The sequence below is a fragment of the Vanellus vanellus genome, assembly GCF_965231255.1.
Source record: "Vanellus vanellus genome assembly, chromosome: 11".
Classification (NCBI taxonomy): domain Eukaryota; kingdom Metazoa; phylum Chordata; class Aves; order Charadriiformes; family Charadriidae; genus Vanellus; species Vanellus vanellus.
This window is the reverse complement of record NC_138916.1, coordinates 25,173,857-25,194,734: the sequence shown is the minus strand read 5'-3', so window position 1 is coordinate 25,194,734 and position 20,878 is coordinate 25,173,857. Positions and strand designations below refer to the sequence as shown.

At 61.1% G+C, this 20,878-nt stretch overlaps 4 protein-coding genes across 4 annotated transcripts; 1 reads left to right on the top strand and 3 right to left on the bottom strand.

The window, feature by feature from the left end:
* Nucleotides 1–850: 850 nt before the first annotated feature.
* On the bottom strand, nucleotides 851–7,510 carry LOC309676498 (protein regulator of cytokinesis 1-like; the record flags this gene model as incomplete). The annotated part of the gene is made up of 14 exons (XM_082489050.1): nucleotides 7,465–7,510; nucleotides 7,146–7,278; nucleotides 6,679–6,801; nucleotides 6,082–6,315; nucleotides 5,828–5,998; nucleotides 5,409–5,558; nucleotides 4,974–5,121; nucleotides 4,697–4,833; nucleotides 4,310–4,405; nucleotides 4,008–4,154; nucleotides 3,466–3,576; nucleotides 3,025–3,135; nucleotides 2,391–2,576; nucleotides 851–928 (listed from the first exon to the last, which is right to left on the bottom strand). Exons 1-14 carry the CDS (start codon nucleotides 7,494–7,496, stop codon nucleotides 851–853), a joined length of 1,857 nt encoding a protein of 618 aa, XP_082345176.1. The 5' UTR covers nucleotides 7,497–7,510.
* Nucleotides 7,511–7,982: 472 nt separating this feature from the next.
* On the bottom strand, nucleotides 7,983–9,877 carry LOC309676121 (vacuolar protein sorting-associated protein 33B-like; the record flags this gene model as incomplete). Its single annotated transcript, XM_082488602.1, has 6 exons — nucleotides 7,983–8,145; nucleotides 8,404–8,520; nucleotides 8,594–8,669; nucleotides 8,820–8,921; nucleotides 9,469–9,542; nucleotides 9,844–9,877. 6 exons carry the CDS (start codon nucleotides 9,875–9,877, stop codon nucleotides 8,066–8,068), a joined length of 483 nt encoding a protein of 160 aa, XP_082344728.1. The 3' UTR covers nucleotides 7,983–8,065.
* Nucleotides 9,878–10,675: 798 nt separating this feature from the next.
* On the top strand, nucleotides 10,676–13,314 carry LOC309676120 (RCC1 domain-containing protein 1-like; the record flags this gene model as incomplete). Its single annotated transcript, XM_082488601.1, has 4 exons — nucleotides 10,676–10,759; nucleotides 12,140–12,266; nucleotides 12,450–12,479; nucleotides 12,737–13,314. 4 exons carry the CDS (start codon nucleotides 10,676–10,678, stop codon nucleotides 12,877–12,879), a joined length of 384 nt encoding a protein of 127 aa, XP_082344727.1. The 3' UTR covers nucleotides 12,880–13,314.
* A 152-nt stretch (nucleotides 13,315–13,466) lies between these two features.
* On the bottom strand, nucleotides 13,467–20,757 carry LOC309676263 (protein regulator of cytokinesis 1-like). The gene is made up of 14 exons (XM_082488774.1): nucleotides 20,712–20,757; nucleotides 20,405–20,537; nucleotides 19,924–20,046; nucleotides 19,327–19,560; nucleotides 19,073–19,243; nucleotides 18,654–18,803; nucleotides 18,225–18,372; nucleotides 17,948–18,084; nucleotides 17,561–17,656; nucleotides 17,259–17,405; nucleotides 16,717–16,827; nucleotides 16,275–16,385; nucleotides 15,641–15,826; nucleotides 13,467–14,167 (listed from the first exon to the last, which is right to left on the bottom strand). Exons 1-14 carry the CDS (start codon nucleotides 20,741–20,743, stop codon nucleotides 14,090–14,092), a joined length of 1,857 nt encoding a protein of 618 aa, XP_082344900.1. The 5' UTR covers nucleotides 20,744–20,757; the 3' UTR covers nucleotides 13,467–14,089.
* Between the last annotated feature and the right edge of the window lie 121 nt (nucleotides 20,758–20,878).

The following is a 20,878-nucleotide window of genomic DNA, read 5'->3' as shown; positions in this document are numbered from 1 at the left end:
CCACTGGAGCAGAGCAGCACAGCGCCGGACGGCACGGAGCAGGCCCTGGGGGTAGGACAAGCCAGCCCCTTCCTCGATGGCAGGGAAGGGGGTTTTGGCTGACCGTACCTCACCTCCTTGCACATAAGGTGTGCTCAGGCACTCCCTGCCAGCAGGGCTCCAGGAGGACGCCCAGTGAGGCTGCTGCCTGTGAACTGCCCTACGGGTCCCTCCCAAGGACGCCAGCCCCGCAGCTCCCCCCCGAGAGCCCCCCTGCGCTGCACCCAGCCTGCAGCAGGGCCGAGTTCAGCGCTCTGGGGTGAAGCAAAGCCTGGTAAGGGAACCGCAGCTAAAGCAAGCCCCCACTGAAGTAAACCTGCTGTGATGTTGAGAAAGGAAGATGCCGATGGGCAATAGCTACAAAAATACGGAGAGGAAAAAAGCCCGTGACAAAAGGCACCGAGGGCAGCCCTCCAGAATAAGTCCTGTCTGTCCCAGAGCATGCTCAGCGAGGCAGAGCCCCTGCAACCACGCACCAACGCTCACCCCAGCCACCCGGGCTGCAGCAGAAGCCAGCCCCCACCGCTGCGCTACCCTAACACAACCATATACTCAAATCTTTAATCACAAACCTTTTTAAGAATTCCCCAAATAAAAGCAAGTTTTTAAAGACGTCCCTTTCCTACCCTATCCTGGCAGGCAGGAACCCCCCGCCCCACAGAGAGCCAGGCTGGCCAGAGTAACACCTGGGACCCAGGTAAAAGTCAGCCTTACAGCATGGGACGCTTTGGCGCGGGGGGAGCTGCGTAATGCCCTGCCTGAGCAGTAACTCACGACGACTACAAGCAGCCTGAGCCCGGCAGGCAGGACCTCAGCAGAAGGCCGTGGTGGTGGTGGAGTTCAGGACGTGGGAGCTGCTGTCAGACCTGGAAGCCTTTGAAAGTTCACGCTGTGGAAACAAGAAGCGGGAGACGGGGATGAGGTGACAGAGGGGGCAGCAAGGACAGAGCTGTTGCTCCATGGCTGTGGGAAAGCAGGAATGGCTCCAGGCCAGTGAGGAGGGCAAGCCAGGCTGCTCCTGCTTGTTTGTTTGGGCCCCCACCCCCCTCTTGCTTCAGAAGCAAGCAGGAAAGAGTTAGCATTAAGCAGCTGAGAAAGAGCTCCGAACCCTTTGGCTTCCCAGAAACAGGAGTACCTGTTGCCCAAACAGCCCCAGGCTGGGAACCGCATCCCTCCCTCGGCAGCAGGCTGTTTGTCCTGGGAAGCACTCTGCCAGATCAGCAGAAAGCAAACAGGCTGCCGCTGAGTGAAGGGAAGGGAAGCAGGACAGGGACAGCTGTGCCCGGCTGCCGGAGGAAAGGAACACCGAGCAGGAACCTGCCTCCATCACACAGCGGCAGCCTCCCTGCCCCAAGGCTGTGCGCAAGCCTGGGCTCACCGCCCAGCTGCCAGAAAGCCAGGGCACACAGGGCACTCCACACAGGGGCTTAGCTGCCACAAGGAAGGGATGCTCGTGGCTTTCTACTGTCAGAAGGTGTTAGAGCTTGGGCTCAGCCCATGCTGATGGAAGGGCAGAGGCCACTAAGGGAGCTCCAGCCAGCCAGCAACAGCAAAGCGCCGCCCATCAGCTGAGAGCAGCTCTCCAGCCTCGGCTCACCCAGCATGCTGTAGAGAGAGCAACGGAAAAGGTTGGACAGATACGGAGGTCCCTTTGCAGGCTCAGCTCAGGGAGGGACAAGCAGCAGCGTCCCATGTGAGCCTGTGCCTGAGGAGTCCATGCAAGCAGCAGGAAAAGGCTTCCCCTGCCTGGGGGGGGGGTCAGGAGACCCTCCCCTCCCCTATTCCCCTCCCCTCCCCCTGAGTGGGGTTAGGACAGCGACAGAGCACTGCTGCTGCCAGCTGCCCAGGCCACCTCACTGCAGCCCCTGGAAAGGCTGAGGAGCATCACCACCCCCAGGACACACTGCATCAAGTGACTTTGACCTCAGGGGCGGGTGGGAGACTTTGCTCGAGCAGCTGGAGACAGTTCCGCCTCGGGAGAGCGGCTGCATCGCCGCAGCGGGGCTGCGCCAGGGGGCACGGGCCGCGTACAGCTCTGCCCCTGCGTGGGGCTGGGAGGTGTCCCCGACATCAGGGTTTCTCTCGTGCTTGTGTCTGTTCCCCACTGTGTTGCTCAGGGCCTCTGCGTGACGTGAGCAGCGCTTGGCCTCAGCCACCAAACCTCACTTTTAAGTTCTTGCTGTAAAGCCAGCAACACATCTGCTGCCGTGGGCACTGGCAGGAACAGCCACTCTGCGCAGGGACAGCAGGAAGGCTGTGCAGAGCTGCGCCCCGTGGGGTGCTCTGGGAGGGGGGAGCCCAGCCCCTGTGCTGCCCAGCGAGGGGAGTGGGGTTTAGAAGAGGTGAATTACCGCAAACTCAGAATAGGTGCTGGCAACAGAACTAATGCTGTGTGTACGCTGGGCAGGGGCTGTAGGGGTGCACCCACCGCTCAGGGGGGTTCCATTCAGCAGGGGCACGTTCTCCTTGTTCTGCTCCCTGTGTCCGGGACGGGGGAGCTTCGCAGCCACGTGGTTGGGAGTCCGAGCGTGGCCAACCTATGGGAAGAAGTGACAGTTAAGACGCAAGTAGAGCTAGGAGAGCTGTGCTAGCGCTGCTGCCTGTCGCTCTGCGGTGCCAGAGTAATTTCAAGCTCCAGGAGCCCTGCAGGGTTCAGGGGCAAAATTCCGATCCTGGAAGTATACAGCCCCGCGCCCCCGTCTTCAAGGTCCCCCAGGCAGCAGGCTCAGCACAGAGGAAGAGTTGCGCTAGAAATCTGGGTGGGAGGAAGATTTCCTGAGTGCTGCTACTACCCTCCTCCTTCCTCAGGTCCCAGCAGTATCCTGCCAGGATCACGGCAGCTCAACACAGCAGGCTACGGACTAACAGGGGCTTCTCACCCCAGGAGCTTGGCAGGGGAGGCAGCAAAGCACAGAGAGCAGTCTGAGCTGTGCCACCCCAGCTCACCCATCTCTTCCCCAGCCCACCCTGCTGGAAAGCTCCTACCTTCCTTCCAGAAGGTGGCAACCGAGACATTGGCGAGTGGTAGATGGTTCCCCTAAAAACTGAACGAACGGTACTGTTCGGTGTAGTGCTGGAGATGGAAGTGCTGTTGAGCTGAGGGGAAAAGTAGAACACACGTCACACGGGGAGGACGCAGCAGCTGCACCGCGCCAGATAAACCAAGGCGGAAAGTCCCTGCTGCACAGAGCCTTCTGCCTCCAGAGCACCACAGTGCAAACAGGCTGGTTGTCCCCAGGGAGTGCAGAGGTGCCCGTGGCCTGAGCCCTTCCCTGCTTCCACTAGGCTGACGCAGCACCCCAAGCCCTCCCTGCGTCTCTGCGTGCGACCAAGGCCAGCCTAAAACAAGGCAGGTCTCTAACCTAACGACAGTGCTCAGTCCTAGCAGGGTCCCAGCACATCTACGCTGCTTCACAAACAGTTTACCTTCCTTACTTTGCCAGGCGTGTGGGGGCCGAGCACCTGGCGCTTGACGGGTGTCCGCGGAGTGCTTCCGTACATCATCTCTGCCTTAATCTGGTGGCTTTTCTTCAGGTGCTGTGCGAGAGATCTGCACTTACAAACCCAAGCAGAGGAGCAGTGCAGAGCCGGCTATGCAGAGCGCCTGCTCGCCACTCGCTGCCAGTGGAAGGGCAGGCTTCCGCCAGCAGGCAATGCCCTACGGACAGTCTATGGCACGGCCAAGCAGCAGGTATTTCAACAGTTACAAGTATCCAGAGTCAAGCAGAGACCCAGAAAGGGGATCAAACACACACAGACACTGATAGCAATGGGCGCCGGTCCCGCTGCCAAAGGAAGGTGACCGCATGCAGAGCCACTTCCAGGCAGAGAGTGAGAAGACAGAGAGCCCCAGGCGGCAGCTGGGGCAGTTCCCCCACCCGTACAGGGCAGGGTCACCACCAGGCTGGTGTTCAACGCAGCAGAGGCTCCTCCAGGCCAGGAGGCAGCACGCTCAGCCTCACACTCACCCGCTCCTGTTTCTTCTTCTCTTTCTCCAGGTGGTACAGCTGCCACTGCTCCCTCACGTACTCCATGATCTGCTGCCCCTTCACCAGGAAAGCCCCCTCGTGCTCCTGCTCCCAGGCATGGACCCTGCTCTCCAGCTCCTCCTGCAGCTGATGAGGAGGACACAAGAGCAGTGTAGAGAGGCTGCGTGGGCATCTTCACGCCCAGAGACAGCCCTTGCTGGCTCCAAGTGCTGCGCTTCTCCTCGGTCAGCCATATGTAGGCTGATGCAGGACCACTGCTTCTTCTCCAGGGCTGAACTTACCTTGGAAAGAGTCTTCTGCAGCTTCGCTCGCTGCTTCTCTTCTTTCAGCAGATTCCCCCCACGGTTTGTGTAGCGACTGGGGTCAGTGGCTTTCCTCTGGGACAGAGGGGAGGTCAGGAAAGAACCAAACACACCACCCAGTCTCACAGCCCAACACACACCCCACGGGATACAGCCCCCGGAGGAAGCCATCCCCGCTGCGCAGCCCCCCATCCCAAACCACACCAGCACTCTACATACAGCACCCCATCCCCTCACTGACCCACTGTGGTTTCCTAGTGCCTCCCCGGTCTTTCCCAACAGCACTTTGCACATGGGAGCGGAGGTGCACACCGCCCAGTGACCTAACACTGTGCCATGCAGAGCACGTTCCCGCCCAGACAATACCTCCAGCTCCAGGAACAGCTTCCAGTTCTCCTCCCATTTCTGGACAGCCTCAAACACATCTTTGTGTGTCTCATAGTAGCTCTTCATCTTCCTCACCTCAGCATCGTGGAGCTCAAGCAAGGTCTCCGTATAGTCCTCTGGAGAGGATACAACAGCACGTTCAGGCGGCCTCCACGCCTCTGCGAGCTGAGGGCAGCCCTGCTCAGCAGCTGGTCTGCCAGCAGGCAGCCTGCAGCTCCCACAGGGGGGTCAGTGAGCGGGAAGGGCCGGCACCCACCATCGTAATAGGGGCTGAAGCCTTCCTTCTGCTCCTGACTGTAGAAGCACTTGTCCCAGTAGTCAGCCAGCTCTGCCCGGATTGCCTGAACCACAGATTTCACGTTCTGCAGCTTCAGCTTCTCCAGATGGTCCACTTCCAACTGCAGCTGCCAACAAGATCAGAGCACAGACTCAGAGAAGGCAGTGCGAGAAGAAAAGAAGCACAACAGGATTTATCCCCTGCATAAGTCCCTTTCTAAGATGAGGCAGCCGCCAGCACCAACTCTCATCTCCTCCACCCGGGAGGGCAGGATTTGGCCTGCTCACCTCGCACCTGACTGCGGGAAGCAGCTCCTCCACTCTGGCTGAGCAAACAGCAGTGAGAAACCCAGAGCTGCTGCTCCCCACCCCCACGCCCACCCTTGCCCTTCCAAGGGCACAGGCGGGTCCTTACAGCTTTCCTGGTTTTGGCTCTCGACCCAGTCATGTGCACTGCAGAAGACTCTCTCTCCTCCACGGGAACTTGCAGCCTTTCCCAAAGCATAACGATTCTGGAGCGCAGCTCTGTGCACACAGCTTCATTCAGGGATCGCCGGGCTTCCAGCTACAGGAGGGAGAGCAGAAGGTCAGCGCCGGCCCAGCCTGGCCCTGAAGGGCACCTGTAGGCCATTTGCTCTGCTGGACCTAGCACAGCCACTCGCTCGTCTTCCAAGATCTCCTTGCAAAAGCTCCCGCAAGGATGTTCTAACACACAGGCTTGCTGGACACCAAGCAGTGGCTCTTTACATCGCACTGCCAGCTTCTGCCAGGACCCATCGACCGCCTCCGCAGCCCCAGCAGTCACAGCAATGCTGCCTCAGTGTGCCAACGTACCTGCTGCAGCAGATTCTGGAGGGCAGCAATGTTGTCCTCAGACAGACAGAAGGCTTCCTCGTCCTCACACACCACGTCCTGCTCAAATCTTGTGTCTGGAGTGTGGTCCAGCTCCTCCATGAGGAGGATGATTTGCTGCTTGCTGTTGACAAACTGTTCTCGCCTTTGCTCCTGGAGGTGACAAAGCAGCATTAGAAACCAGCGAGCACCCCGTGTGCCACCCTTGGCAAGATCTGCGCTCCCTCTCTGCATACCTTCTCAGCGGTCAGGAGGGCCAAGTGGCGCCTGTAACGATCCAGGTCCTCCAGGCTGGGCACGGCATTGCTGTCAATACAGAACGGGGTTGTGCAGAGGATGTCGCACAAGTCTTGATCTCGCTCTTGCAGGGTTTTCAGCTCCTGCTTCCTGTCCCTTTTCTGCTTTAACATCACCTCCATGCGGGCACGCAAGTCCTTCTCCATCTGCAGAATGGTACTTTGTTCCTCTGCCTAGAAAAACCCAGAAATCAGCTCTCTTCTCCACCGCTCTCGCAGGCCTGACTCCCGCGTCTAAGGCTTCTTAAACAAAGACCTGGGATGTAATCCCCAGTTCCAAACAAGATGTCCCCCAGGAAGTTGCAAACGCAGCAGCCCTACACAAAACGAGATGCTGCAAGACACCCGGCCTCCTCACAAACACCTGCCTGCGCCCAACCTGCAAGGAGCCACAAAGCCTTCGGCTCTACCAAGCCTCAGGAAAAGTGGCTTTGAACAGGCCTTGTGCGCTCCAGCCTCACCGAGGCACCCGGGCAGAGGCCAGGCGGCAGAAGACCGTTGCCAGCCAGATCCTAGGAGTAAAAAGCAACGCCTCACCTCAACGGGGTCCAGCTGGAGCTCCCTGCAGAGGGTGTCAAGCTCCTTCCGACACATGGCAATGCTCTTCAACAGACGCTCCTTCAGGCTCTGCTCCTCCAAGACCATCATGTCCAGGAGACTCTGCGGCACAGGAGCGGTTAGAGGCGCAGGCCGCGGGGATGGAGAGGGAGAAGGGAGACCGGGCAGGCCAGCGGGACCGCAGCTGCAGCACCACCGCTGGGGCCGAGCGCAGAAGGCGCCAGAGGAAGGGGCAGGCAGCGCGGGCGCCCAGCAGCACCAGGCCGGGAGGGGACCCAAGCAGACACCCCCGGGCGGTCCCGCTAGACCGGGCTAGCCCCGCACTCGCCGCCGGGCCCGGGGGCACCGAGAGGGTGCTTGTGGGCGAGCTGCTCCGGCCGGGTGGGGTGGCTCGCTACAGGCCCGGCGGCGAGCGACGGCGGGGCGGGCCGGGCCCCCCCCCTCACCTTGATGTGCTTCTTGACGGTCTCGGTGCGCTCCAGGCGCAGCTCCTCGGGGATGCCGATCTCCTCCCAGATGTCCCGCAGCGCCGCCATGGCTCGGTTCAGGCACGACACGGCCTCGGCCGCCAACACCTCACTGAGGGCACCGGGGCCCGCCGGCCATCAGCAGCCGCCGGACGGGGCCGGGAGCCCGCGCCGCCGCCCGCCCGCCCGTCCGCCGCCCTCCCGGCTCCCCGTCCGCCGCCCTCCCGGCTCCCCGTCCCCCTCCCTCCCGTCCCCCGTCCCCCGTCCCGGCCCTCCCGCCGTCCTCCGGTCCCCGCACCTCTTCCTCATGTCGACCGCCCCGCTGTGCATCTACGGCTCGCTCCGCCAATTCAGAACGCGCTACCGGAAGCCCCTATTGGCTGCCGCTAGCGTCCGCGTCACCACGGGCCCCGCCCACAACCGCCGCTCGGGCCGCGCCCTCTCAGTTAAGTTTTTTCTGCCCCGCCCCAAGCCGGCCGCTAGCCAATGGCAGCGAGAAGCCTTCGGGGTTTCTAACCAATCACAAGCGAGACCGGCAGCGCCGTGTGGTTACGCGTAACGGCACTACGCCAGGCGCTGGGCGCGCGCTCGGTATTTGACGGCGACCACGTGACCTCGCGCGGGTGGCCCCCCCCAACAACCCTGGGCGGTGCCTGAGCGCCACTGCGCATGTGCGGGGCCGCCGCCGGGGCCAGGGGCGACCCGTCCCGCACGGCCCTGGGCCCCTCCCCCGGCCCGGACCCCCTCCTGCCCCCGCGGGACCCCCGCCCGCCCCCGAGCCGAGCCGAGCCGAGCCGCAGCCGGATCCGTCCCGGGAGAGATGTTTATTGGCACGAAGGGGATGGGGGGGTGGGTGGGGGTTGGAGGGCGTCAGAGCCCCCCCCAGCCCCCTCCGGGCCTCAGGCCTTGGCCTCGATCATGGCCTCCATCATCCGGGCGCTGTTGGTGATGGCCGTGGTCAGGAAGATGAACTTGCACCCTGCGGGGAGAGGCCCTGCCAGTGTCCCCCGCCAGCCCCGGCCGCGCCGTGGGGCAGAGACGGTGCTCCTGGCCGAGGGCTGGGCTGTTCCCAGGGGGGGCCGGGATCTCGGCACCCCCTTCCCAGGGGTCAGCCACCACCGACACCGCATGTGGCCACCACTCGGCTTTACACCGTGACCATGGGAATCCCCAGAGCTCCTGCCCACTCACTGCCCCTCGGCGGGCAGCAGTCCATGTCCCCTCCCGCAGCCCTTACCTCTCTCCTTCCCCAAAAACCGAAGAGCAGCGATTTCAGAGAAGGTGCAGCCCCCCAGGAAGACGGCGAGGATGACGCGCTGGGACTCCCAGGCAGGGTTGTCTTCCACGGTGCTGTCTGGATGGGGCAGAACGCTGTCGAACCCACCAGCCCCAGGCCCGCCTGCCCCCCAGCCCAGCTCTGGCCCTACCCGAGATGGAAAACTCATTGCCGTTGAGCAGCCGCACGACTTCCTCCAGCCCCAGCCAGCCCTGGCGCTCCAGTACCTGAGGGACGGGGCAAGGGGGTCAGGCTCAGGCCCTGTGGGGGCACTGCCAGCCCCCGCCCCAGGTGGAGGGACCCCCACCGAACCCCCCGAAAGGGGGCTGGGGCTCGGGGGGACACACTCTGTGCTCCCCAGCGACAGGTGGCCTCACCTGCTTAATGATCTTGCAGCTCAGGGGGACGTAGGCGCCGCTGAACACATAAGCCATGTCCCGAGGCATCTTCAGGTCGTACTCTCCGTCCACCCGGGGGATCTGCAGAGACATGCGATACTCCGGGTACAGGACCAGCGTGCTCCGGGCTTCACCGACCCCCCCAGAGGTGTGGGCGGATAGGGAGGGACAGACACTCAGAGCAAGCCTCTGCCCCCACCTCCTGCCCTGCCGCCCCATGCCCAAATACACAGCCCGTGCAGGCTGTGCGTCGGAGGGCCAGGGATGGACATGTCACCTCTCCCCTGGACTAAGGCCATGGAGCTGCGTCCCCCAGTGCCCAGGCAGCTGCACGCAGCCAGCACCAGTCCTGGAGCGGGGCTGCAGCGTTCGCAGGGGGTGAGGTGAGCCCCAGCCCCCGCATGGCCGAAGCGCCGGGGCTGACCGGGAAGCCCGTAGTGTCCCCCTGTCCTTGGGAGAAGCCCCTCCACCGCCTGGAGCGGCGGCAGCAGCTCTGGCCCCATGCAGCGTGTGTCTCTAGGGGTGCCCAGCCTGGAGAGCCGGGCACGGGCACAGACTGACCAGAGCTCTTCTGGCACCAGCGGGGACACGGGCAGAGCAGCAGGCCAGCAGCCCCATAAGGACATACCAACCCCAGTTTCTTGCTTATGGCTCGAAAATTGCTCCTCCTGGCCAAAGAATTAAACGCATCTGTGATCTTTCCTGGAAAACAAGCCAAGGAGAAACAGCTCAGAGCCTCTGGATTAAGAGGGATGTGCAGAGCTGCTGGCTCTAGAAGAGAAACGCCAGCGGTGCCTGCCAGTCCTGCTGCCCCGTTTGCAGCACCATCTCTGGGGACAGGCTCGGTGCCTGCAGCGCCCACGGTTGCCATGTGCTTCCAGCCAGCTCAGAAGCAACAGCTCGCACAAGCCCGCTCAGAATGAAACTTGACCCTATTTGGGACCACAGTTATTAATTCGGCGTTGTGTCTCTCCCCGTGACAGCACAGACTCCCATCTCACACGTTGTGCAGCTGCTACCGAATTGCAGCCTTGCATGCCGCAACCTGCCCGCCCGGCCCGCTGCGCACCGGGGCAACCGAGACACCCCGCGGCCTGGCACCAGGGCGCAGGGGCACCATCCTCCCCCCCGCCGAGCCTGGGCCCTGCGCCCCCACTGCACCCCCCGCATTTGGGACACGGCCCCGGTGCGGGGTGATGGGGTGGTAGTGGCAGCAGCAGCACGGGCAGCAGCAGGCAGGAGGGGCGAGGGCTGGAGGGCAGTGGGGTGTGGGAGATCACGGAGTTTCAGAGCTGGAAGGGACCTCTAGAGACCATCCAGCCCCACTCCCCTGCCAAAGCAGGAGTGCCCGGAGCACATCCCTCAGGACTGCATCCAGGAGGGTCTTGAAAACCTCCAGAGAAGGGGACTCCCCCCTCCCTGGGCAGACTGTGCCGGTGCTCTGCCACCCGAACCGTAAAGAAGTGTTTCCGTGTATTTGAACGGAACTTCCTATGTTCCAGCTTGTGCCCATCGCCCCCCGTCCTGTCCCTGGGAACCACTGAAAAGAGCCTGGCTCCATCCTCCTTCAGCCCACCCTTTAGATACTTGTAAGCATTAATAAGGTCTCCCCTCAGCCCTCTCTTCTCCAGGCTAAAGAGTCCCCTTTCCTCATACGGGAGATGCTCCGATCCCTCCATCATCTTAGTTGCCCTTCGCTGGACCCTCTCCAGCAGTTCCCTGTCCCTCTTGAACTGGGGAGCCCCGAACTGGACACAGTATTCCAGTTGTGGCCTCACCAGTGCAGAGCAGAGGGGGAGAATGACCTCCTTCAACCTTCTGGCCATCTAGTAGAGATGTCTGTCTGTCTGTCTGCTGGTCGGGCCGGGGACCCGGCGGCACGGTGCGGGACTGGTGTGGTTCAAGCCTGGTGGGACCAGGTCACTCGCAGGGGCTGAGGGTCAGCTCTTCCCCAGGGGACGCTGAGCTGACTTGGTGCCCTCTCAAGGCATATCAAGGATAAGAGGGTTATTAGGGGCAGTCAGCATGGCTTTTCCAAGGGGAAGTCATGCTTGACCAACCTCATAGCCTTTTATGAGGAAATAACGAGGTGGATGGATGATGGCAGAGCGGTGGATGTGGTCTACCTTGACTTCAGTAAAGCATTTGACACGGTCTCCCACAGCATCCTCATGGCTAAACTGAGGAAGTGTGGACTGGATGACCGGATAATTAGGTGGACTGCGAACTGGCTGAAGGAGAGAAGCCAGAGAGTCGTAGTCAATGGGGCAGAGTCCAGTTGGAGGCCGGTAACCAGCGGAGTGCCTCAAGGGTCGGTACTGGGGCCCATATTATTCAATATATTCATTAATGATTTAGATGAGGGAATTGAGTGTACTATCAGCAAGTTTGCTGATGACACTAAGCTAGGAGGAGTGGCTGACACGCCAGAGGGCTGTGCTGCCATCCAGAGAGACTTGGACAGGCTGGAGATTTGGGCAGGGAATAACTTAATGAAATACAACAAGGGAAAGTGTAGGGTCCTACATCTGGGCAGAAACAACCCCAGGTTCCAGTATAGGATGGGGAGCTACCTGTTAGAGAGCAGTGTAGAGGAAAGGGACCTGGGGGTCCTGGTGGACAGCAGGATGACCATGAGCCAGCACTGTGCCCTTGTGGCCAAGAAGGCCAATGGCATCCTGGGCTGTATTAGAAGGGGGGTGGTTAGCAGATCGAGAGAGGTCCTCCTTCCCCTCTACTCTGCCCTGGTGAGACCGCATCTGGAATATTGTGTCCAGTTCTGGGCCCCTCAGTTCAAGAAGGACAGAGAGCTGCTGGAGAGAGTCCAGCGTAGGGCAACTAAGATGATTAAGGGAGTGGAGCATCTCCCTTATGAGGAAAGACTGAGGGAGCTGGGTCTCTTTAGTTTGGAGAAGAGGAGACTGAGGGGTGATCTTATTAGCGTTTATAAATATATAAAGGGGGAATGTCATGAGGATGGAGCCAGGCTCTTCTCAGTGGCGACCAGTGATAGGACAAGGGGTAATGGATTCAAGCTGGAACACAAGAGGTTCCACTTAAATTTGAGAAGAAACTTCTTCTCAGTGAGGGTGACAGAGCACTGGAACAGGCTGCCCAGGGAGGTTGTGGAGTCTCCTTCTCTGGAGACATTCAAAACTCGCCTGGACGCCTTCCTGTGCAACCTCATCTAGGTGTTCCTGCTCCGACAGGGGGATTGGACTAGATGATCTTTTGAGGTCCCTTCCAATCCCTAGCATACTGTGATACTGTGATACTGTGATACTGTGACGCCCCGCCAGGAGCCGTCGGCCGCCGAGGACGCCGCCTTCATTTCCATCCAGGCGTTCCCGGCGTTGCTGGATCTGCCGCAGGACCTGGAGGTCAGCAAGGTCAGCTGCGGGTCCCGGCACACGGCCGTCGTCACACGTGAGTGCCCGGCTCTCGCCGGCGGGGCGGCGGGTGGCACCCCCGCTTTCGGTGCTGCCCGGGAGCAGGGCGGGGGTGGCTGACGGGGGCCGGGGCTCCCTGGGACGCGGTGGGGCAGAGGCCAGAGGCCAGCGGAGGCTGGCAGCCCCCGGCACTGGCTGATGGGTGCTGTCCCGTTTGCAGGAGGCGGGGAGCTCTACACCTGGGGCTGGGGTAAGTGATGCCTTTGCTCGGGGACGGTACAACACCCCCCAGGACCTCTTTTCTTTCTCTGCTTCATTACCCTCAGCTGCTATTACCTGTGTAATGAGTTATTTTATCACTGTGGTTTCATAGCAGAGCGCTGCCGTGGGTCCCTGGCATGGGGATGCTCTCGTGTTTCCTCCCAGTCCCCCAAACGCCTGGGAGGCATCGCCCTGCGAGGGCCGAGGCCCCAGGGCCACATGGTGGCATGACTGTGGTGTCCGCAGGTAAATACGGGCAGCTGGGACACGGGGACAATGCCAGCTCCGACCAGCCGCGCCGCGTGGAGTACCTGGTGGCGGAGGGGCTGCAGGTGGAGGAAGTGGTGTGCGGACCCTGGACCACCTACGTCTGCGTGCTGGAGTCATGAGGGGCCCAAAGCCTCCCACCACCACGGCCGCCTGCGGTGAGGAAGACACAACCACCCTGTGCTCAGAGAGGGGGCAGGCAGCCCCCCATGGCAGGACAGGGCCGGGTTTAGCCCACAGCGCGCTGAACTCACACGCTGGAGCTGGGCTGGTACCCGACACCGAGGGAAGAGTTCATGGAATGGTTTAGGCTGGAAAGGACCTCGAAGACCATCGAGTTCCAAGCCCCCGCCATAGGCAGGGACACCTCCCACCAGCCCAGGTTGCCCAAGGCCACGTCCAGCCCGGCCTTCAACACCTCCAGGGATGGGGCCTCGACAGCCTCTGGGCAACCTGTGCCAGTGCCTCACCCCCCTCACAGGGAAAAAGTGCTTCCCAATGGTTAACCTAAACCTGCCCTTTCCTTACCCACTGCAAATAAAGAGCAACTCTTAGTGCTGACAACTGTATTACATCCGCTTTTCCAGAAGGGCTGTGGTGGTGCTTTGCATTGCGTACAGGGCCCCTCTGGAGCCGTGCCTGACCCTCGGACCCTCCCCCCCTGTGAGGCCCCACCGGGTCACCCCGCAGACGCACAGAGAGCAGTGGCTATATACACATATATGTATTTATTATTCTCATGAACAATATATACAGAGTTATAAAACAAGGGGGCAGAACTGGGAGAATAAATAACAGCACGTGGGGGCTGTAGTGATAACAAGGTGCAAATTAGTCATAACCAGATGTTGAGAAAGGAAGATGCCGATGGGCAATAGCTACAAAAATACAGAGAGGAAAAAAGCCCGTGACAAAAGGCACCGAGGGCAGCCCTCCAGAATAAGTCCTGTCTGTCCCAGAGCATGCTCAGCGAGGCAGAGCCCCTGCAACCACGCACCAACGCTCACCCCAGCCACCCGGGCTGCAGCAGAAGCCAGCCCCCACCACCGCGCTACCCTAACACAACCATATACTCAAATCTTTAATCACAAACCTTTTTAAGAATTCCCCAAATAAAAGCAAGTTTTTAAAGACGTCCCTTTCCTACCCTATCCTGGCAGGCAGGAACCCCCCGCCCCACAGAGAGCCAGGCTGGCCAGAGTAACACCTGGGACCCAGGTAAAAGTCAGCCTTACAGCATGGGACGCTTTGGCGCGGGGGGAGCTGCGTAATGCCCTGCCTGAGCAGTAACTCACGACGACTACAAGCAGCCCGAGCCCGGCAGGCAGGACCTCAGCAGAAGGCCGTGGTGGTGGTGGAGTTCAGGACGTGGGAGCTGCTGTCAGACCTGGAAGCCTTTGAAAGTTCACGCTGTGGAAACAAGAAGCGGGAGACGGGGATGAGGTGACAGAGGGGGCAGCAAGGACAGAGCTGTTGCTCCATGGCTGTGGGAAAGCAGGAATGGCTCCAGGCCAGTGAGGAGGGCAAGCCAGGCTGCTCCTGCTTGTTTGTTTGGGCCCCCACCCCCCTCTTGCTTCAGAAGCAAGCAGGAAAGAGTTAGCATTAAGCAGCTGAGAAAGAGCTCCGAACCCTTTGGCTTCCCAGAAACAGGAGTACCTGTTGCCCAAACAGCCCCAGGCTGGGAACCGCATCCCTCCCTCGGCAGCAGGCTGTTTGTCCTGGGAAGCACTCTGCCAGATCAGCAGAAAGCAAACAGGCTGCCGCTGAGTGAAGGGAAGGGAAGCAGGACAGGGACAGCTGTGCCCGGCTGCCGGAGGAAAGGAACACCGAGCAGGAACCTGCCTCCATCACACAGCGGCAGCCTCCCTGCCCCAAGGCTGTGCGCAAGCCTGGGCTCACCGCCCAGCTGCCAGAAAGCCAGGGCACACAGGGCACTCCACACAGGGGCTTAGCTGCCACAAGGAAGGGATGCTCGTGGCTTTCTACTGTCAGAAGGTGTTAGAGCTTGGGCTCAGCCCATGCTGATGGAAGGGCAGAGGCCACTAAGGGAGCTCCAGCCAGCCAGCGACAGCAAAGCGCCGCCCATCAGCTGAGAGCAGCTCTCCAGCCTCGGCTCACCCAGCATGCTGTAGAGAGAGCAGCGGAAAAGGTTGGACAGATACGGAGGTCCCTTTGCAGGCTCAGCTCAGGGAGGGACAAGCAGCAGCGTCCCATGTGAGCCTGTGCCTGAGGAGTCCATGCAAGCAGCAGGAAAAGGCTTCCCCTGCCTGGGGGGGGGTCAGGAGACCCTCCCCTCCCCTCCCCTCCCCTCCGCTCCCCTCCCCTCCCCCTGAGTGGGGTTAGGACAGCGACAGAGCACTGCTGCTGCCAGCTGCCCAGGCCACCTCACTGCAGCCCCTGGAAAGGCTGAGGAGCATCTCCATCCCCAGGACACACTGCATCAAGTGACTTTGACCTCAGGGGCGGGTGGGAGACTTTGCTCGAGCAGCTGGAAACAGTTCCGCCTCGGGAGAGCGGCTGCATCGCCGCAGCGGGGCTGCGCCAGGGGGCACGGGCCGCGTACAGCTCTGCCCCTGCGTGGGGCTGGGAGGTGTCCCCGACATCAGGGTTTCTCTCGTGCTTGTGTCTGTTCCCCACTGCGTTGCTCAGGGCCTCTGCGTGACGTGAGCAGCGCTTGGCCTCAGCCACCAAACCTCACTTTTAAGTTCTTGCTGTAAAGCCAGCAACACATCTGCTGCCGTGGGCACTGGCAGGAACAGCCACTCTGCGCAGGGACAGCAGGAAGGCTGTGCAGAGCTGCGCCCCGTGGGGTGCTCTGGGAGGGGGGAGCCCAGCCCCTGTGCTGCCCAGCGAGGGGAGTGGGGTTTAGAAGAGGTGAATTACCGCAAACTCAGAATAGGTGCTGGCAACAGAACTAATGCTGTGTGTACGCTGGGCAGGGGCTGTAGGGGTGCACCCACCGCTCAGGGGGGTTCCATTCAGCAGGGGCACGTTCTCCTTGTTCTGCTCCCTGTGTCCGGGACGGGGGAGCTTCGCAGCCACGTGGTTGGGAGTCCGAGCCTGGCCAACCTATGGGAAGAAGTGACAGTTAAGACGCAAGTAGAGCTAGGAGAGCTGTGCTAGCGCTGCTGCCTGTCGCTCTGCGGTGCCAGAGTAATTTCAAGCTCCAGGAGCCCTGCAGGGTTCAGGGGCAAAATTCCGATCCTGGAAGTATACAGCCCCGCGCCCCCGTCTTCAAGGTCCCCCAGGCAGCAGGCTCAGCACAGAGGAAGAGTTGCGCTAGAAATCTGGGTGGGAGGAAGATTTCCTGAGTGCTGCTACTACCCTCCTCCTTCCTCAGGTCCCAGCAGTATCCTGCCAGGATCGCGGCAGCTCAACACAGCAGGCTACGGACTAACAGGGGCTTCTCACCCCAGGAGCTTGGCAGGGGAGGCAGCAAAGCACAGAGAGCAGTCTGAGCTGTGCCACCCCAGCTCACCCATCTCTTCCCCAGCCCACCCTGCTGGAAAGCTCCTACCTTCCTTCCAGAAGGTGGCAACCGAGACATTGGCGAGTGGTAGATGGTTCCCCTAAAAACTGAACGAACGGTACTGTTCGGTGTAGTGCTGGAGATGGAAGTGCTGTTGAGCTGAGGGGAAAAGTAGAACACACGTCACACGGGGAGGACGCAGCAGCTGCACCGCGCCAGAGAAACCAAGGCGGAAAGTCCCCGCTGCACAGAGCCTTCTGCCTCCAGAGCACCACAGTGCAAACAGGCTGGTTGTCCCCAGGGAGTGCAGAGGTGCCCGTGGCCTGAGCCCTTCCCTGCTTCCACTAGGCTGACGCAGCACCCCAAGCCCTCCCTGCGTCTCTGCGTGTGACCAAGGCCAGCCTAAAACAAGGCAGGTCTCTAACCTAACGACAGTGCTCAGCTCCTAGCAGGGTCCCAGCACATCTACGCTGCTTCACAAACAGTTTACCTTCCTTACTTTGCCAGGCGTGTGGGGGCCGAGCACCTGGCGCTTGACGGGTGTCCGCGGAGTGCTTCCGTACATCATCTCTGCCTTAATCTGGTGGCTTTTCTTCAGGTGCTGTGCGAGAGATCTGCACTTACAAACCCAAGCAGAGGAGCAGCGCAGAGCCGGCTATGCAGAGAGCCTGCTCGCCACTCGCTGCCAGTGGAAGGGCAGGCTTCCGCCAGCGGGCAATGCCCTACGGACAGTCTATGGCACGGCCAAGCAGCAGGTATTTCAACAGTTACAAGTATCCAGAGTCAAGCAGAGACCCAGAAAGGGGATCAAACACACACAGACACTGATAGCAATGGGCGCCGGTCCCGCTGCCAAAGGAGGGTGACCGCATGCAGAGCCACTTCCAGGCAGAGAGTGAGAAGACAGAGAGCCCCAGGCGGCAGCTGGGGCAGTTCCCCCACCCGTACAGGGCAGGGTCACCACCAGGCTGGTGTTCAATGCAGCAGAGGCTCCTCCAGGCCAGGAGGCAGCACGCTCAGCCTCACACTCACCCGCTCCTGTTTCTTCTTCTCTTTCTCCAGGTGGTACAGCTGCCACTGCTCCCTCATGTACTCCATGATCTGCTGCCCCTTCACCAGGAAAGCCCCCTCGTGCTCCTGCTCCCAGGCATGGACCCTGCTCTCCAGCTCCTCCTGCAGCTGATGAGGAGGACACAAGAGCAGTGTAGAGAGGCTGCGTGGGCATCTTCACGCCCAGAGACAGCCCTTGCTGGCTCCAAGTGCTGCGCTTCTCCTCGGTCAGCCATATGTAGGCTGATGCAGGACCACTGCTTCTTCTCCAGGGCTGAACCTACCTTGGAAAGAGTCTTCTGCAGCTTCGCTCGCTGCTTCTCTTCTTTCAGCAGATTCCCCCCACGGTTTGTGTAGCGACTGGGGTCAGTGGCTTTCCTCTGGGACAGAGGGGAGGTCAGGAAAGAACCAAACACACCACCCAGTCTCACAGCCCAACACACACCCCACGGGATACAGTCCCCGGAGGAAGCCATCCCCGCTGCGCCGCCCCCCATCCCAAACCACACCAGCACTCTACATAGAGCACCCCATCCCCTCACTGACCCACTGTGGTTTCCTAGTGCCTCCCCGGTCTTTCCCAACAGCACTTTGCACATGGGAGCGGAGGTGCACACCGCCCAGTGACCTAACACTGTGCCATGCAGAGCACGTTCCCGCCCAGACAATACCTCCAGCTCCAGGAACAGCTTCCAGTTCTCCTCCCATTTCTGGACAGCCTCAAACACATCTTTGTGTGTCTCATAGTAGCTCTTCATCTTCCTCACCTCAGCATCGTGGAGCTCAAGCAAGGTCTCCGTATAGTCCTCTGGAGAGGATACAACAGCACGTTCAGGCGGCCTCCACGCCTCTGCGAGCTGAGGGCAGCCCTGCTCAGCAGCTGGTCTGCCAGCAGGCAGCCTGCAGCTCCCACAGGGGGGTCAGTGAGCGGGAAGGGCCGGCACCCACCATCGTAATAGGGGCTGAAGCCTTCCTTCTGCTCCTGACTGTAGAAGCACTTGTCCCAGTAGTCAGCCAGCTCTGCCCGGATTGCCTGAACCACAGATTTCACGTTCTGCAGCTTCAGCTTCTCCAGATGGTCCACTTCCAACTGCAGCTGCCAACAAGATCAGAGCACAGACTCAGAGAAGGCAGTGCGAGAAGAAAAGAAGCACAACAGGATTTATCCCCTGCATAAGTCCCTTTCTAAGATGAGGCAGCCGCCAGCACCAACTCTCATCTCCTCCACCCGGGAGGGCAGGATTTGGCCTACTCACCTCGCACCTGACTGCGGGAAGCAGCTCCTCCACTCTGGCTGAGCAAACAGCAGTGAGAAACCCAGAGCTGCTGCTCCCCACCCCCACCCCCACCCTTCCAAGGGCACAGGAGGGTCCTTACAGCTTTCCTGGTTTTGGCTCTCGACCCAGTCATGTGCACTGCAGAAGACTCTCTCTCCTCCACGGGAACTTGCAGCCTTTCCCAAAGCATAACGATTCTGGAGCGCAGCTCTGTGCACACAGCTTCATTCAGGGATCGCCGGGCTTCCAGCTACAGGAGGGAGAGCAGAAGGTCAGCGCCGGCCCAGCCTGGCCCTGAAGGGCACCTGTAGGCCATTTGCTCTGCTGGACCTAGCACAGCCACTCGCTCGTCTTCCAAGATCTCCTTGCAAAAGCTCCCGCAAGGATGTTCTAACACACAGGCTTGCTGGACACCAAGCAGTGGCTCTTTACATCGCACTGCCAGCTTCTGCCAGGACCCATCGACCGCCTCCGCAGCCCCAGCAGTCACAGCAATGCTGCCTCAGTGTGCCAACGTACCTGCTGCAGCAGATTCTGGAGGGCAGCAATGTTGTCCTCAGACAGACAGAAGGCTTCCTCGTCCTCACACACCACGTCCTGCTCAAATCTTGTGTCTGGAGTGTGGTCCAGCTCCTCCATGAGGAGGATGATTTGCTGCTTGCTGTTGACAAACTGTTCTCGCCTTTGCTCCTGGAGGTGACAAAGCAGCATTAGAAACCAGCGAGCACCCCGTGTGCCACCCTTGGCAAGATCTGCGCTCCCTCTCTACATACCTTCTCAGCGGTCAGGAGGGCCAAGTGGCGCCTGTAACGATCCAGGTCCTCCAGGCTGGGCACGGCATTGCTGTCAATACAGAATGGGGTTGTGCAGAGGATGTCGCACAAGTCTTGATCTCGCTCTTGCAGGGTTTTCAGCTCCTGCTTCCTGTCCCTTTTCTGCTTTAACATCACTTCCATGCGGGCACGCAAATCCTTCTCCATCTGCAGAATGGTACTTTGTTCCTCTGCCTAGAAAAACCCAGAAATCAGCTCTCTTCTCCACCGCTCTCGCAGGCCTGACTCCCGCGTCTAAGACTTCTTAAACAACGATCTGGGATGTAATCCCCAGTTCCAGACAAGATGTCCCCCAGGAAGTTGCAAACGCAGCAGCCCTACACAAAACGAGATGCTGCAAGACACCCGGCCTCCTCACAAACACCTGCCTGCGCCCAACCTGCAAGGAGCCACAAAGCCTTCGGCTCTACCAAGCCTCAGGAAAAGTGGCTTTGAACAGGCCTTGTGCGCTCCAGCCTTACCGAGGCACCCGGGCAGAGGCCAGGCGGCAGAAGACCGTTGCCAGCCAGATCCTAGGAGTAAAAAGCAACGCCTCACCTCAACGGGGTCCAGCTGGAGCTCCCTGCAGAGGGTGTCAAGCTCCTTCCGACACATGGCAATGCTCTTCAACAGACGCTCCTTCAGGCTCTGCTCCTCCAAGACCATCATGTCCAGGAGACTCTGCGGCACAGGAGCGGTTAGAGGCGCAGGCCGCGGGGATGGAGAGGGAGAAGGGAGACCGGGCAGGCCAGCGGGACCGCAGCTGCAGCACCACCGCTGGGGCCGAGCGCAGAAGGCGCCAGAGGAAGGGGCAGGCAGCGCGGGCGCCCAGCAGCACCAGGCCGGGAGGGGACCCAAGCAGACACCCCCGGGCGGTCCCGCTAGACCGGGCTAGCCCCGCACTCGCCGCCGGGCCCGGGGGCACCGAGAGGGTGCTGGTGGGCGAGCTGCTCCGGCCGGGTGGGGTGGCTCGCTACAGGCCCGGCGGCGAGCGACGGCGGGGCGGGGCGGGGCGGGCCGGGCCGGGCCCCCCCCTCACCTTGATGTGCTTCTTGACGGTCTCGGTGCGCTCCAGGCGCAGCTCCTCGGGGATGCCGATCTCCTCCCAGATGTCCCGCAGCGCCGCCATGGCTCGGTTCAGGCACGACACGGCCTCGGCCGCCAACACCTCACTGAGGGCACCGGGGCCCGACGGCCATCAGCAGCCGCCGGACGGGGCCGGGAGCCCGCGCCGCCGCCCGCCCGCCCGTCCGTCCGCCGCCCTCCCGGCTCCCCGTCCGCCTCCCCCCCGTCCCCCGTCCCCCGTCCCCCGCCCCGGCTCTCCCGCCGTCCTCCGGTCCCCGCACCTCTTCCTCATGTCGACCGCCCCGCTGTGCATCTACGGCTCGCTCCGCCAATTCAGAACGCGCTACCGGAGGCCCCTATTGGCTGCCGCTAGCGTCCGCGTCACCACGGGCCCCGCCCACAACCGCCGCTCGGGCCGCGCCCTCTCAGTTAAGTTTTTTCTGCCCCG

Coding starts and splice junctions, on each gene's coding strand:
- LOC309676263 (XM_082488774.1), bottom strand. CDS start 20,743: ATGCACAGCGGGGCGGTCGACATGAGGAAGAG. Junction 19,244..19,326: donor CCCTCCTGACCGCTGAGAAG/GTATGTAGAGAG, acceptor TGTCACCTCCAG/GAGCAAAGGCGAGAACAGTT. Junction 16,828..17,258: donor AGAAGAAGAAACAGGAGCGG/GTGAGTGTGAGG, acceptor TCTCTCGCACAG/CACCTGAAGAAAAGCCACCA.